Genomic DNA, 17,644 nt, shown 5'->3' on the forward strand with positions numbered 1-17,644 from the left:
TTAATCAACACAGTTTTCTGACTCTTCAGAATATTCCGTTTACAAGTTATGTGTACTCAGAAAGGAAAAAGAACTGGCAAACAAACACTCACCATAGGATAAAATTAAATATAGTCATATGATAATGTGACAGGACCACCACAATGCTACATGTGTCCTTACAAGGGTATTCTAGAATTAGACAGACATTTGTTAGGGCTACATGGTTAGGCAGTGCACTTGTTTTCCCACTTTTCTTTTTAGAATATGCTTATGAAATGACATTAATGCTGCAGTGACAGAAAGTCATTCAACTCTGGAAAAAGACAAAGGTGTATAAAATACCCGCCCTCCCCCCTTTGCATTCATTTTTTATTCCAGAAAAATAGAAACAAGTGCAGAATGTATGCTGTGGAGTTAAGCAGCCTGAAGGCATGCATATAAACCCATCCCCTCACTGTTCATTGCACTGGGAAGCAAGAGGAAAGATGAGATTCCTCAACAAATGAAAAACAAGAGGCAGAAACATAATCTCATCTTTTCTCAACAAGCAGGAAAATCTCTTGCACCTTCCCCCGGTGCTGGAGTTACTCAGTTACCGAGGAATTTGTTCAGAGTGTTTGGTGAGATGACTCTGAGCTAGAAAGTCCTTAAGAAGCCATTCTCCAAGTAGATGAAGAAAAGAAAAAAGGAAAATGGGGCATGCAGTACACCAGTTCAAGGCTCTCTTTTGGAAGAATTGGCTCTGCCGTGTGAGGCAACCGGTGAGTTTTTGGAAATGATAAAAAAGGAATATTGTAAATCTTTTGATAGAAAGAATGTATCCCAATTTTTCTGTTGGAAAGAGTGTATCTATCTATCTATCTATCTATCCATCTATCTATCTATCTCTCTATCTATCTATCTATCTTGGTTTTCCTTTCTCAGTGCAGACCGTTAAAAGGTCAGCTGCCTGCTAGTGATTCTTGTTTTGCCATCAGTCTCCTTGTTGTGGAAAACACAAGTATAGAACAATAGTGTGGTTTAACTCTAAAATGGCTGAATACAGCAACGCTTTGCAATTTCAAAATGAGACAGGTAATCTCATAAAAGTTTTTGAAGAGCCATGACTTATCTTTCAATAATCATTAGATAACTACCAGTGTTTGTAGCAGTGACAAGGATGAAAATCAATTTCTTTTACATTACAGGTAATCAGTGGTGATATAAGAAAGCTTCCATGATTGGGATCAAAATCTAGTTTTGGGGAATGCAAGTAGTGTATATTAAAATTACATATACTTCTAAATTTCCTTTCTTGTCCACTCTAGAAAGCTTAATTTATCCTTTCAATTTGCAATATGCAGAGGAATATGGCAGCTACTTTACCAGCAGCAAAAATTAAAATACTACTCAAATATGAGATGAGATGGCATTGTTTGCTTTTATTGTTTGCCTTTTTTTTTCTGAGATAGAAAGAAGAAAATTCTGTCAAATGAGATTTGTTCATTCTATCAAATGAATATTTTTGTGAGAAAGAGATGTCACTGCAATTAATATTTTCTCATTGATTTCCCTTGTCCGTGTTGATCTGGGTATTTGCAATGAGGCATGTTGGCTGCTTCAGACAGGATTAATTCAATTAAATAAACATACATCTTTTCATTTCAGAAATATTTCACTTTAAGTTGTGATTTAAAGACACAACTTCATTTTCAAACGATGTTTTCTTAATATGAAAGACACTGTTTTTGGAAGGAATACCGTTGATTATATTTTTCACCATTCCCAAACAATTCTGCATGCTCCTAGTTCCTCAGACTTTAACCTGTGTGCATTAAGTGGCTTCTCAGTATCTCCTATTCTCCTCCACAATGATCTACTTCTCTTCTTGCTCTCTGTCTAGTTTTCCCTCATGTATTTTTGAAGGACAAAATCTTAATTCATGTAAATTTTAAGTTTGCACTACTGGCAAACCTTTCCTGAATAGAGACCTTAGTGAGATGCAAAATTGCCCAAACCAAGAATTATAATGAATGACCCTGCTTCAGTTCTGTATTACATTGTGTAGGTGCATCTGCAGAAGGTGAGTGTCTTCTCATGGTTATTTGTTGGTAGCTACAGCTAGAAGACAGGTGTGGTCTGTTGAAGAAACACGTGTCACAAGCGGCAGGTGGCATTAGATGATATCACAGCATGAAGGGTGAGAGGGCTGTAAAAAAAACGCAAGTGTTCTCTAAAGAGCAGGTGTTTTAACTGAAATGCAGGCAAGCATCTCCACCTTTTACTAACACGGTTCAAAGGCAGTGGAGGTAATTGCTATATTTGGACTTCACTCAGAGTTTGAAGTTGCTGCAGTGTAAAACATACCTTCCATTTCTTAGTTTTTAGACACTTTAGCTTCTGAGCTCTGTATTTTGGAAACTCAGGAGATGCAGCTTACCAGGCAACTGTGTTACTGAATTTTTCTATCACTGTTCTCTAATTATTCTTTGTGTAGAATTTATTGCCATCTAAGTTTGCAGCTGAGAAGGTACTGTAGCTAGCTTAAGGGTGAAATGTGAATCCTAACGGTTCTTGTTCTGATACCCTAATTTAGAGGAAAATTGGGATTGTAATCATTTAACCACTGTGAAATACTTGGAGTACATAGTTGCCACTACAGCTTTAGAAAACAGATATTAGCCTCTCCTCAAACTGTTTTTTTTTTTTTTAATTATTATTTTCACTTTGCTTTAATATTAAGCATGTGAGAAAAAGCTGGTACAATTCTCACCCTTCGTCTACTCCTATACAGAGTGTCATCTTTGTCCTGCTTCTGTTCTTTACAGTTTACGTTCCTTTCTTCAATTCCTGGAAAGATGTAAATATCCCTAGGAGATGCTTCTTAATGCTGAGTGCCCTCTGTTTTGCATGTGTATGGTTTTGCATCGTTGAAATAAATAAATAAAAATTAAAGTGAATGGCTACAAAACTGTTTTTTATCAGCCATATCCTAAAGCTCCATTTCCAAATTCACCATTCTTCCCAGTTTCGGTCCTCCAAAATAGCATCCTCTCTCAGACGCCAGTTCCCCTCAGCATCTGAGCAAAACATCTGCACAAGGGCTGCTGTTTTTTGAGTGCCTTTTCTTCTGTTGGTGCCTTCCCTATTTTAATGTGAATATGCCTTATACAGCAGTATCACGTCCCACCTTTATTGGGAATAACTTGCTGGCACAGTCACTTTAGTGCCCAGGGCTCTGTTCTGGATATTGTGCAATGGACTTGGAAGCTCTTGAGCCAAACATGCTTTCAAATGTGTTATGTTTGTTCTGCATAGAAGAGAAAAAAGGGACTCCCTGAACAGAAAGAACAGCAGGCTTGAAAGAGAAAGCTTTGGCAAGTCCAGGAGGTCCCCAGATATGCTTCCCATGATTGGCTGGATGGTCACACTCAGAGTTGCAATGGCAACTAGCGATGAATGACATTCCTCAGGGGTTGGTGTTAGGACTGACACTATTTAACATCTTTGTCAGTGACATGGACAGTGTGCACCCTCAGCAAGTTTGCCGATGACACCAAGCTGAGTGGTGCAGTTGACACCCTGGAGGGAAGGGATGCCATCCAGAGAGACCTGGACAGGCTTGAGAGTGGGGCCTGTGTGACCCTCATGAGGTTCAACAAGGCTAACTACAATGTCTTGCACCTGGGCAACTGCAAGCACACATACAGGCTGGGCAGAGAATGGATTGTAAACAGCCCTGAGGAGAAGGACCTGTGGGTGCTGGTTGATGAGAAGCTCAGTATGAGCTGGCAATGTGTGCTTGCAGCCCAAAAAGCCAAACGTATCCTGGGCTGCATCAAAGGAAGATTGGCAAGCAGGTTGAGGGGGGTGATTCTTCCCCTCTATTCTGCTTTTCTGAAACCTGACCTGGAGTGCTATGTTCAGCTCTGAGGCCCCCAACCTAAGAAGGACATGGACCTGTGGGAGCAAATCCGGAAGAGGGCCATGAAGCTGGAACACCTCTTCTGTGAAGACAGGCTGAGGGAGTTGGGGTTGTTCAGCCTGGAGAAGAAAAGGCTCCAGGAAGACCTTATAGCAGCAGTAGGCCCCCTTCCAGTATCTAAAGGGGGCCTACAGGAAAGTTGGAGAGAGACTCTTTGTCAGGGAATACAGTATTAGGACAAGGGGTAATGGCTTTAAACTAAAAAAATGTAGATTTAGATTAGATATAAGGAGGAAATTCTTCACTCGGAGGGTGGTGAGGCACTGTAACAGGTTGCCCAGGGAAGCTGTGGAGCCCCATCCCTGGAGGTGCTCAAGGCCAGGCTGGATGGGGCTTTGGGCAACCTGGTCTGGTGGGAGGTGTCCCTGCCCATGGCAGGGGGTTGGAACTGGGTGATCTTTAAGGTCCCTTCCAACCCAAACCATTCTGAGATTCACAATTCCAAGGGGCTGCTGCTGCTTATGGAAAAAAGAGTGGGAAGCAGAGAAGGGCAGAGGATAAAAAGCCCTACCCTATCTAGAGGGCATTATCAAGTGCATATCTAAATACACTTATAGTTCCTGGTTCCTCTCAGAGGTGCCAGGACCATGAGGGCACAGATATTTTTTAATCAGCCTAAGCAGCCTCACCTGAGGCTTCCACCCATGGGGCCAGCGGCTCTGTTTGACTTGGTCTAGGTGCTTTGGTAGGTCTTCGTCTCAGTGGTGTTTGGTGATCATAGGGCTGTGGCTGACTCTGGTTACTCTAACTGGACCTCAACCTTGATCTGCAGACTGAATTCCTGACTTCGTCTCAGATCTGCTTCATCAACCATGATGTTGACTGAGGATCTGGACTGCTGGTTAAAGCTGACAATGATTGTTGGCTCTGTCCTGGTCACCTTGTGGGGTCCTGAGGGATGGTTCCTTGTCCAGCTAGGTTTTGTCCTTGTGCTTGGTCCTCGCTGTTCCCTGAAACTGAGAAAGCAGATGGCCTGGTGTTCTTTGGTTTGCTCCTACCTGGCTTTGAGAGTTTTTGGTCTGGGTGAATCCCTATGTTTCATGAAGCCTTTAGTTTGTTGCCTTATGCTCAGCAGGACAGGCCTTTTCCACAGGGAGCACTCTTTCTCTCTGGGTTTTGTTCTTATGTTACTTTTCCCAGGTATTTTTCTAATAAACCTAAGCTTAGGAGTTGCTTCCACAGTGGGGTTTGGGTCAACAACAAAGCTGTGATAAGGTTTTGAAATATAAATCCTCAGTAGAGAAGTTAAAAGTTTCTTTTAATATTTCTAATGAGAGGTATTTAAGGGGATTCTTTCTACTGCATTCTTGTTACTGAGGTCGGCATTTGGACATCCCCAGCGCTCTTACTGGTGAATCTAGAAGATCATTCACAGTTTCATAGACTTGATATCAGTGAATCTTTTTTTTTGAAAGTTTGCTGAATGTCAGTTTGTGGCCCTGGAAGTGAAAAGATGGGGTAACATGAAATGTGGCTGTAGGCAGCCTCAGGCCTGTTAGCTGAGCCCAGACTGCCTTGCTGCTGGGGATGACGAAGGCAGCTTTTTGAGAGGGATGATTACAGGTGAAAGCAAGGATGTAGTGGCATCAGTCAGGGAGCCCAGGGGAGGATGAAAAGATGCACCGGTCACAGTTACAGTCACACAGGCACCAGGAAAGAGTGAGGAACTGCAGCAAGGTCAAGCACAATGCTGAGTTCTCAAGAGGATCAGCTGTAGGAAAGCTGTAATCATGTTGTCCCAGGCTTATTCTGTATTGATCAGAAGGAAATGCGTACAAATATCAACAGAAGAAGTGAAAACTGCTTTTGTACTCTGAAAGCAGCATATTTGGCAAAGTTATAAGTACTTTAAAAAAGTCTTAACTGCTAATTTGTTTTTAACAGTTTTATTTTGCCTTAAGTAGTTGTAGAGGAAATATTTATTTATTTATTTATTTGATTAAAAGTTACAAATTTAACTGATTTGTTCTCCAGTTTTGTTTTTCTCTGTAGCACTGATGATGTTTTCATTTCCCTTTTCAGGTCCTGTCTCTCGCTGAAATACTCTGGCCTTGTGTGCTCTTCTTGGTACTGGCTGCAATCCGCTTTCAGGAGCCCCCAAAATACAAGGAAAGCTGTATGTTTTGTTTCACTTACACTCTCTTTTGCTGGCCTCTGTTTGAAGAAGTACTTAGGAAATATTAAAGATAAACTGTAATGGGGTGTGCTGGAGTGGTGTTGACTTAATTGTAGTGGAGTCAGTAGAAAGAGCCTTAGAATGTGTTCAAGTTTTGTCCAGCTGTGGCTCTGAGCAAACCATATTCAGATGGCTGAAAAAAATATAGAGTTTAAGGTATGATTTGTCAGAACAGGTTTAGACAACATCTTTGGAATAAGTTGAATTTCTTTGGTTTTAGTTGTACTTACTTTTTTCTATTGACAAGAAGTTCAGTTTAGATGACTGGCCCAGAGAGAAATAATTATGCAGTAGATGTTGGACAACATTAATCTTAACCCTACCCACTTCCTGGGGCTTAGAATGAACACTTTTAAATTCTTCCATGTTCTTTTTAGCTTTTATCTTGTCAAATGTTAACTTCATTCAGAAAAGAATAACGTAGGGTATTGTATTTTATTCAGCTTATTATTCTATTATTCACAGATGTCAGTACTGCTAATGAGTAATTTTACAGGGAATGGCAGGCTGGGTTCCCAAACTGGGCGACTTCCCAGAATAATAAAGAAGTGCAGTAGCAGTTAAACCCAGTAAGTGAAGAGACAACAAAAGATGATTGGCTATATTACTCACTGCACAAGAGCTTCAAGAACTTAAGATAGTCTGTATTTAAAACAAGCATGTAAGTCTTGGACCTCTCAGTTAACAAGTGACTTAGTTTTACATTCTACACAGGAGACTTTAGAGTTAGTACTTTGAAGAAAGCTTGGCAAGTTTACAAAACAGAAATAGTACATGTTCTGTTTCAGTATAATGTTTATTCATTCTGTTTAATTCATCATTCTACTACATGAAATAACTTCTGTGAATAACAATAGTGGCTTCTAATGTGTACTTTGTTGTCATAATTTTTGTAAGGGGCATACAATAATGTATCATTCTCATAGGGCCAAACAGGATGTGTATTTAGTTGGTTACTTGATAATGTACTTTAAGAGATTAGTATTAACCATGTAAGATATTACAAGGTTTGCAAATGTCAGGCTTTAACTTCCTTAGCAATCAGTCTGGTAAAACAATTGTAGATATGTAGAGTGAAACATCTGGAGAGAATCTAGTGTGTGCTACATATGTTTACTTTAGAGTAGCTGTGGTCTGGATCCAAGTATGCAATGCATGCTAGGGGCCTGAGTGCATTAGGGATGCTCTTAGAGTACATCCTCTGCTTTGTTTCAGCAGAAGGGGATCCAGCGTATGTGCTCTAAGAAATTTTCACATTGTGAACTGGATTGTGCTAAGTAAGAATAATCATCTGCCAGTGTCACTGGTCATTCACAACACAAAATTCATGGTTTTAAACATCAGGTAAAGTTGCTGAGGAATGAAGAATGGTTTGACTAACAGTACAATTTCTGGTGTATGTATCCAAAATAATAGTGCCTGAATTTAAATAAAACTAGGGTTTTTAATTATTATGTATATATAGTGAATTCCTTGTTTCTGCATCTTTTGATTCTGGATATTCAGTAAGAGTGCTAGCCCAAATGCTAGCTTTCTTATCTCCTGCTCATTTTCTTCCATTAATTTTGATGTGGTGGTTGCCAAAGAAAAGTTATATTACTGAAGGTGGAATGATGTTTCAACCGTTTCTTAATTTTAGATGTTTTAAATAGAGAAATGAAGTTAAATAGGAACCCTATAGCTGTTCTCTATGTTGCAAAATAAACGAAGTTGTGTTATATTTTGAGGTTTAAATTCTCAGAGAACATGAAAAAGCTGCATTTTAGACAGTCTTGATGGATGTAAGTTCAGACATTACAATACCATCTCCGTCATTTCATGAAAGCCTGGGGGAAAAGAGGAAACACTATTTCATGAAAAACTCTGTATTATGATTTAGGTCACAACTCATTTTGGATTGACAGTCTAGCAAGCATATGTTGCAATGGCATTAATACCATGAAAACGAGCTTTCCAGAAACTGCTCCGTAATGTCTGGTTGTCATTGTCTGGCATGGGAGTTATCAGTTTTCTGTGGCGAATTTATTGTGCTTAATGGAACACCTGCCACTGGTACAACTTTATTGTTCATAGGTGACAAAGCAAATTCCTAGAAGAGAGCACAATGTTATGGTACAGGCTTTGTAACTGCAGTATCATGGGTTTTAATTCTGCCACTGCTTGGTTTTAGGTTATTTAGAAGCTCGAGATTTGCCAAGTCGGGGCCTTTATCCTTTCATGAGAACTCTTTTCTGTAATGTTGGCTCAAGATGTAGGAATACCAGTTACACAACACAGAAAAACAACCGCTTACGGTAAGATGTACTAATTTATACAGTGCTTTAAGTGTCACAGTGCATCTTTCTCTACAGCAAATGGTTTTATTTATTTATTTATTTTTGGTAGAGAGGAAGAATAGGAGCTTTGTTACCACATACTAAAAGTTTCTTTTAGTCTTGTTATGAATGGAAGAGACACGGGGCTTTAGTCATGCCTATTCCTAATTTTCTTTGCTTTTCATGGGAATTTTTTGCTGTTATCAGACACTAAAAGCTATTTTGGAGAAAGCTGGGGGAAACCTTGTGATATTCTTACCCTTCAGTGCTGCCACCCAAGACCATACTTTTATCCTTCATTGGAAAGGCTATTGTTATGCAAAGGTGAGATTGACCAACAGAAAGTATATCATATGTGGATTTATACTTTGGGAGCATACATGATGGGAGGTGTAAACATAGAAAAGCAAAACAGGGATAGCTCTCAAGTAAGACACACAAAAAGCCAAAAGGAGTAGCAGAAGCTGTTTTTATTAAAAGAATGTGAAAAAGAAGACTGTAAGAGAGCCTTATCACAGAATCCCAGAATGCAGAAAGAGAAAAAAGTGAATGTGACTGAGCTTTCTTTAAGAAATATAGTGCATCCATCTACTACGAAGTGTTGAAAAAACTGAGATGCAAAGACATTTATACAAACTGACACCACATGTGACTGAAGAATGTAGTCATAAGCAACCTTCCAAAATATATAATAATAAAGTTAAATTAAGGTAGGATAAACAGAATATTTATGTATATTAGTATACTTATTCTCAGAAAACCTGAGAATATCTACCAAAAAATGTTACAGGTTCGAGTCAACTAAGGGACTATGTGCATCATGTTTTTATGGTTTATTATTGTAGAAGTTTATAGATAACATTAGTTTTATGGACAGCAATAAATTCAGCTTGCAGCAAGTTGGAAAGCTTCAGTATCACAATAATTGGCCATAATACTTGTTTTGATTAGCCTGGTCTAGTTATTTTTATATGTAGAGAGGTATTGATTGAGCATAAGACCATGCAAAATAAATCTTGTTTATGCACAAACACTGTCTTTGTAAAGCAGTAATTTATTAGTAGAATTGAAGTCATAACAATTTAAGCTGGAATCATTATTAGAACAGATCTATTATTGCACAAAACATTTCTATGCGGTAATATCTGTTATTGTAACAGTATCTCTTTAAAAAAAAAATTCTAATGATAACTGTGTAGTTAAGATTGTTACACAACCACTTAGTTTCTACCCCCTTCCTCAGGGGTTGTGCTTTCCCTTCCACTGCTGCTCTGGCTCATAAAGTCAATGGCTTCAATCTGGTGGCAGTGGGATTGTTATTGCAGGTCATGGTTTGGAGCATTTTATCTGGAGAAATGTGTTGTTGATGGCTTCTTTCTCATGCCAGAGTGCAATTGAAGTCACTTTTATGTTTACTAATATGCTTTTGTACCTTGCTCATTCATCACTGTTTTGCAGATCCATGTTACTTCTGAATTTATATGGTACATCCAAATGTATATGTAACCTCTTACATGTTAGATACTCATTCTTTTTCCTTGTTAGTCATGAAATTGGCTTTGTACAGCTATGGTTCTACATTTTTAACTGAGCACTAATAAGTTGTGTATAGCCATGGGCTCCCCAGGGCTAGCTTGTGCCCAATCTCTTATCATCCCATACCTTACTCCAGTATAGTGCATCCTGAATCCACACTTCTCAAGGCCTCTACTGTCATAGAGGGTCTGTGTTCTTTTATGTTGCTTTCCTATATTTGTCATAATTATCTTATGTATTAAATAGTCACATGTTACTCCTTTGTGTTTAAAACTATGGTGGCATTATACATTGACAAGTGAAAGTAAAATAAATAGCTGTAGCCACATGGCCAGAAAAAACAAAACCACAGGCACACTTCAGATTCAGACAAAATAAAAGTGACAAGCCTCTATGCTGTGGCCTTGCAAACTCAGTACGAAGCGTGTTGCCTGTTACCTGCAGAGGCAATATCATCTTACTGGGTTATAGGGTTACAAATAGCTCTTGGCCTTTTAAAAAAAATATTTCCTAAAAGGATACTTTTTATTTACATCATCACCCCAGTTGATGTTTAAGTGTGTTAAACCTCTAGAAGCTATGAATTTTATTTACTGCTGTGCATGATCACTTACACTGCTTTTGCTGAACTGCCCAAATTATATTTCATCTCAAAAGAAAAGCAGATAGAAATTTCCTTGAGGCAGTCTTAGACCTACTTAGGGATGAGGAAAATTATCTGCTTTCATTTTTTTCAATTGAAAAATAAAATGCAACCATGTATGTATATTTATACACTCAGTAGGCTACGTGAAGTAGCACGTAGCCTAGGTCAGGAAAAGGGTAAAAAGGTAACATGAAGTTCATCCCAAGGTCAGTCTATTCCAGCAGGTCCATCAGCATAAATTAAATCAACTGAAGGGCTGCTCTGGCTTATGCTGGCTGCCAACAGCCTTAGGAATGCAGATTGTCAACTTGATCAGCCAAACATAACTGAATCCTATGCTGTCCCTGTGTTGAATGGACAGAAGGGGTGGTGTAGGAACAGCAGTATCAAATATCTTCCCTTCGAGGATTTATGTCAAACCATAGCAGATTCTTTACAGACATTTTCAGGGACACTTTGCATCAAAAATGTTGTGCTTATCAAGGGTAAATCAAAGACTGTGTATAGCCTGCATGGACACTTGACTCATTTATTTTCACAGTGCATACCACATTGAAATATAGTTACTTTTTTTTTTTTTTTTTTTTTAATTAAAAAAAAAAAAGTAATCCTCTGACTTCTGCTGGAACCTCCACTATGAAAATCATAAACCACCCAAATAGCTGTCCAGGCCAATAGGCTCCATCAACAGACTGTTGGTGAGATGAGCCAGGTGAAGGCTATGATCAACTCTGTAACTTTGATTTGCTGCAAAATCTACCCCCTTGTCACGGTTTTGACTGGGACTGAGCTAACTTTGTAAAGAAGCTCATATGATGCTGTGTTTTGGATTCTTGATGAAAATAGGGGTGGTAACACGCTGATGGTTTAGTTGTCACAGAGCAGAGCTCACACAGAGCCAAGGCCTTTCCAGCTCCTGGTGCTGCCCTGCCAGCGAGGAGGCTGGGGGTGCCCCAGGAGCTGGGAGGGGACACAGCCAGGACAGCTGGCCCAAACCATGTGCTGTCATGCTCAGCAATAACAGCTGGGGGAAAGGAGGAGGAAGGGTGGGCATTCAGAGTGATGGCATTTGTCTTCCCAAGGAACCGTTACATGACATGAGCCCTGCTGTCCTGGACGTGGCTGAACACCTGCCTGCGGATGGGAAGCAGTGACCAGATTCCTTGGTTTGCTTTGCCTGTGCACGCAGCTTTTGCTTTACTCAGTGAACTGTCCTTATCTCAACCCAGGAGCTCACACAATTTTACCTTTCCAGCTCTCTCCCCTACCCCACCTGGGGAGGCGGAGTGAGTGGCTGGGTGGTGCTGAGCTGCCTGACAGGTTAATCCACAAGACGCCTCCTCTGATGCCTGAGAAAGCATCCATTTTTCAACAGCTCCGAGATTTTGCTGTCTTCAGCCACTGCAAAAGCTGCTGGCTTGCAGCAATTTGATGCAATTCTCCAGCCTGTTAAATGTAGCAGTATCTCAGACCTCTTCATTGCTGAGTATGTGTAGGAGTTCTGATAGCATCTGTCTCTGCTCTTTCCTGAATGTTCCAAAAGATGCAAAAATCTTATTTCTAAGCACATTGTTTTATTTTTCTTTACTTAACTTCATGTGGTGTTTAACCAGCTGTAGTTAAGAGTATCGATATTAAGACCTGTTTACCTCCAAAACAGGTGTTTGCTAAACTTTCACAAATTTGAAACTAAATCTACTAAGGCCCAGAAGTAGCCTTAGTCTTGATATCGCTATGGAAAATGATCCATCACCATGCAGCATCATGTGATGAGACCACATTTTGCTTGTGCTGCATTACAGATTTTCTCTGGACAACACACAAGAGAAAACCAGGAAGATTGCATGGGTGTGGTGGTTTTACTCAGGTGGGCAGCCAAGTTCCACCACGGCCGCTCTCTCACTCCCCCTCCTCAAAGGGAAAGGGGGAGAAAATACGACACAAAGGACTCCACGCCTGGAGTTTCTATCCATTCCATAACCAATTAAGAACAACACTTTTTTTGTTTCTTTACATATACATATATATATATATATGTAAAAGTGTATTGCATTTTGTAAGGTGCAACATGGAGGGTAAAGATCCTACCTTTCCATGGCAGATGCAGTAAGCTGTTGTCCAGCACGTGTACTGATGTTGATGATCATGTCTTGCCTCCAGGCCATCCTGAGATTGTGCAGAACCAACACAGCTCGGGCTTTGCTGTTTTAGGGAGATTTTTAACGTGGTGGCAGGGGCCAGTTTGAGATGAGTTTGCTGAGGAGGCTTCTGAAAACCACAGGTCTAAATGGTATTGCACGTTACAGCTCAGATCCCAGATGAATGAAGAATTGCTCTTATGAGCATTCTTATTGTCATTCTAAGTAACTGGGTAATTTGGACTGAAGTAGTGTTTCTTTTTCATGGCTTTAGGGAATGCCAGTTGCTTTTACATGGTCAAAGAGATGCAGAGGCTTTTGACTCTTTTGCAATGTTTTGTCATGGGCTGAACTAATATAAATGTAAGTCTTTAATTTGATTTTTGTCCTCGTACAAACATTTCTGGAAAGTCACAAGGGAAAGAGTTACTATGGATGATGATGAAATGATATAGGTACCTTCTCCTAACACCCTGGTTCTAATTATTCATGTCTTCTCCTACAAATTGCTGGTTTCCTCCTTTTTGCTGTCCCTTGGTTTTTCTCTTCATTGTTCCTAGCAGCTGCTGCTGTTAGCTTACTCCTGTGTGTGTAAAGGTAGTCAACATCCGTCTTCTGCCCCAGAAAGCACAGGTTTCTTTGGGAAAGTAGCAGTACAACAGCCAAGTATTCTGATTGGCAAACTGAAAATTGCTTGTCTTGACTGTTCCTGCAGCTGATTGAGGACTCTAGTTTCATATTTTTTTTTTGGCAAGACAGTGACATTTTTCTGCAACTTTGTCTAACTTGTGCTGAATGAAGAAACTAGGAGTGTCTCATAGCATTGCTATTAGGAAATAAATATGATCCCCCTAATACCATATTAAAAAGAAAATTTAAAACTTAGCACAGATATTTAATATATAGAACCTCTGTGACATGTTTCATAAAATTGAACCTGAAAACTAAGATCATTCCTGTTGCCATTTCCCCTTCCCAAGGAGGCTGAGCTCAACTCCAAGAGCAGCCAGAGAAATGGCTGTGGCAACGAGGACAAGAGGGGCACAAGTGGTAGCTGACTGACATAATCCCTCTGGGAATGCCTGTAAAGCTAATAGCTCAGAAACAGTTTGCCTGAACTGCTGCTCTTGTGCTGCTGAGAGGCTTGTGTTTGGGAGAGGGGTGTTTGTGAGTATTTCTGGTTGCATTTGCTGCCTTATCTTCTGTCATAGCTGGGCCTTATTGTGCATTCAGGGGCCAGCCCCACTGAACTTGCTGCCCTACCAAGCAAACAAGTTTTGAAGCTCTGAGATGAAGACCAGACAACATTTTTCCTTGCTCTAATTGAAAAGTGGTTGCTAAACAGACTCTGCTTATCTACTATATTTGCTACCTACCTGCTCTGAGAACTGCTTGCTGCTCTGCTCATGCGACGTGAGGCCAAATGGTTTCTGGGCTGGGTTACTTGTGAGAGATTTTGATAACAGAATTGATTAATGTTCACACAGGTCAGCCTGTTCTATCAGGTGTGCTTCTGCTATGTATTAAAAAGGTATCTGTAGCATATAAAATAAGAAGCCAAGGTTGCTTTTTGGTTGTTCCCCTGCTCTTTATCAACCCAGGCTTTGCGGATCTAAAGTGCAACATAGCAATGGGGTTGGAGGAGAGGGTACTATTTATTCCCTCATCACCATCATCGGTCCAACCAGGTGTTGGCAAGAGGTCATCAGCACCGTAAGCCTAGCTGTGTGCTCCTGTGTGAGTAAAGGTGACCTTTTCCCCAGGAATGTTGTTATATGAGGTGGCTCTGAAATAGGAAGGTTTGTACATAGGTAGCAAGGCTGCATCAAGCACCACAGGTTATTTGTGATACTGTCTTTATGTTCTGCTTCTCTGATCACTCATGATTATTTTAATTTGTTTTGTTTCATGAATTTAGGTGCCAATTTAAAGTTCAGTGAGTATTTGGGAAATAAAATGTATGTAGAAAATCGTGGAAACTAATCTAGGGTATTATGTTGATTTTTTTTTTAAAGTTCTGACTGGATTTGTTTTAACTGATGTTGTTACTCTGGTCAAGCATCAGACCCTTGTTCATGCTCAAAAGGCACACATTTTCAGTGTATCTGCTGTTGCTGTTCTTTTTCTTTTCCAAACATCGATGTTTCTAGCTCTCAGAAATTTCAGGCTGTAGGTGTATTAGTAATGCTGGAATATGTGGTAGTTTTCAAAAGCAATAGCTAAAGTGCAGCTGTTAATCACTCTGAAAGCTACCCTGTGAACAACAGAAACCTGATGTTTAAATCTCTTCTGGAAAGATGGAAAAAAATGTGGCGAGAAATTGTTCTGTCTTTAATCCATGGAAGTTTGAAGCTGGTGAAAGACTTCTCTAAAATCTATCTGGCAGTCAGCCAAGCTGGGATCAAAATAAGCTTCTCTGAAACAATAAAGAACTTATTGGAAGTTCTAAGATTATTTTTTTCGTCCGTTAGCCTAAAATTGCAGACAACTCTGTAGATGTCAGAAAAAAATAAGGATCAGGGAGGGAGTGTAAGAGAAATGTGCTGCTTCATCTGCCCATAATCTTGTGTCTGTTTTAACAGAACTTTTAGACCTATCTGATGCAATTATGTATGGTTTTGTTTTAGTGACTTAATATCTAACTTAACTAATTAGGATGAAAACATTTTGGTAATATAGACTCAACAAAGATAGCAGATAACAATTACTAATGTTAAATAGTTCTTACAGTGTTTAATATTAATTCTTAACCATAACCAGTTAGAGAATCAAATTATTTTCAGCTTAAAGGGCACGAAGGTCATGTGTTGGTGGATGGTCTCAAATCATCTGTCTCAGTCCAATAATGCTTTAGTCCAATAATACTTTAATAATTCCCTACTTCTAGGAAAATCAAGAGCCTAATGCTCTGGCAGTAGGTTATGTACAATCTTTTCAAAGTAATTCGGAGTTTTAAAAAGCTTTTTGTATTTGGGTCCATCTGCTGTCTCTTGAGTCACAATGCTGAATTCTTTCAGTTTCCATGGTCTTGTATGCAACCTAAGTCAAGCTTAGGACTCTGACATGACCTCTTTCTGCATGTGTTTTCCTTTTACTGTTAACTAAAGTGTCCTTAGGGTTTGTGTGATCTTATATCAGCTGAGATACCACTGCTACTGAAAGTTTGTATAATGTGTCAAATAACTTGTCACTGGAAAAAAATGCATCTAGAAAATTGATAATAATTGGAAGAAAGTTTTTTTTTTTTTTCTAACCAAAATATTTTCCTTTTGAGGTGCTTGTTCACGGGACTTTCTATGTTGAAGTCCTGCTCAGTGAAGATCACGGTACTGTTTGTAGGAATCAGATGGAAGCAGTAAGACGGGATAAAATAACTCAGCATAATTAGGGAGTAGAATGGGAGAGCAGTGCCAGTTTGTGCTTTGTGAATTTCTATCTCATTAGATATTTCTTTACCAATAGGTAAGAATTGCAATGAAAACTAACATTCACATACAAGTCTGACAAGAAAGGAAGATAACTCTTTACTATACTTTTTAAGTGGTGCTTATGCAACAGTTAATTGTGCTTCTAATGAAAAACGGTGATATTTTTGATACACGACTTCAACCTAATATAATTTGAACTATATGATATATATGAATTATATTATATTAAAATATAATTTGTATGAGATAAAACGGAATTCAACTGCCTGGTAACATGTTAAAGATGATTGCTCCATTGTTTATGGTGTCTTGGGATACTCTAAGTAATTTTGTCTTGTAAGGAGACAGAGAAAATATTCCTTGACTTCTCATTTCACCTTAAAATTAGTAACAGAAAACTGTTGTGTTACTAAATAGCCGCCAGATGGTAGTATTGGAGAGAGAAACAATATGTACAATGGGTTTAGCGCTGAGCTAAAATCAGTGGAAAGCCAGTACTGATAACACAACAGCATTTTTATAAGTTGCTGCATGCATTTGAAAACAAAACAATCAAACAAAAGGAACAAATCATAATATTCCAAGTACAAACTGTATAGGTTTTCGAGTAGAATGGTACCTTGAGGAGCACATCACATGGAATTGACGTACAGCTGTTCGTATTGCTGCTTTTTTGTTGTTGTAGTTGTTCAGGTGGCAGAACTGTTATTACAATAAACTAACTAAAAGGGTGAGGTGCCAGCCTTGGTCAGGGCCCAGAGAGAGGGCTTATCCACATTCCATCTGGTAACGTTGACTTCCGTGTTTCTGGATAAAAATTGCAATGTATTGCCTTAGATGTGATATGAAAACTCAAACTTCAGCATACAGTATAAAAGGAGCATGACCTGGACTCATGATACACCAGGGGAGAAAACTTGAATGCATTCAGAAATGTTAAAGACTTCTTTTGATATTTCTGTTTGCTGCCAGAATTGGGTTCCTTCTGTAGGTGAGCTGCTCCAGCTCAGGGATTTTTCAGTGCCTTCTTTCCTGTGGTTTTGGCTCAGTAGTGCAACTTGCATGCTCATGAACTAATCAAAATAAAAGTGGTTAAATGTATAATAGTTTTAAAAACAACAACAAATACACATTTGTCAGCTACTTGCTTCCAGATTGTAATGACGTCATCTGTCCCTTTCTTTTTCCATGGAAAAGCACTTCAGGTGTCCAAGGTGGTCCAGAGAGCTTTGCAGGACCTGATCTAGCCTTCTTAAAAGAGATACAAGAACTTGCAAAGGGATTTGCTGAGACCACAGAGAAAGCTGTGGCTTTAGAAAAGCTATGGGAAGAAAACTCAAAGTTCTCAGGTAAGTAGTTATCTTTATAATAATGAATTGCTTTATCTATCAGGTAATGATAGCCATCCAACAAAGAAACACTTCTATCTTAAAAAATAAAATGAGCAATCTCAAATTTT

General features: G+C 39.3%; 1 protein-coding gene across 1 annotated transcript in view; it reads left to right on the plus strand.

Moving 5' to 3' along the window:
• Nucleotides 1-609: 609 nt before the first annotated feature.
• Nucleotides 610-17,644, plus strand: part of ABCA13 (ATP binding cassette subfamily A member 13) — a 200,918-nt gene continuing 183,883 nt past the window's right edge. Inside the window, exons 1-4 of the mRNA XM_080580557.1 lie at nucleotides 610-743; nucleotides 5,969-6,062; nucleotides 8,293-8,416; nucleotides 17,383-17,534. Of these exons, the coding sequence (XP_080436683.1) occupies nucleotides 675-743; nucleotides 5,969-6,062; nucleotides 8,293-8,416; nucleotides 17,383-17,534 (439 nt within the window). The 5' untranslated portion in view covers nucleotides 610-674. The remainder of the gene's footprint in view (nucleotides 744-5,968; nucleotides 6,063-8,292; nucleotides 8,417-17,382; nucleotides 17,535-17,644) is intronic.

This window comes from Anser brachyrhynchus (genome assembly GCF_964034855.1).
Source record: "Anser brachyrhynchus genome assembly, chromosome: 2".
Taxonomy (NCBI): domain Eukaryota; kingdom Metazoa; phylum Chordata; class Aves; order Anseriformes; family Anatidae; genus Anser; species Anser brachyrhynchus.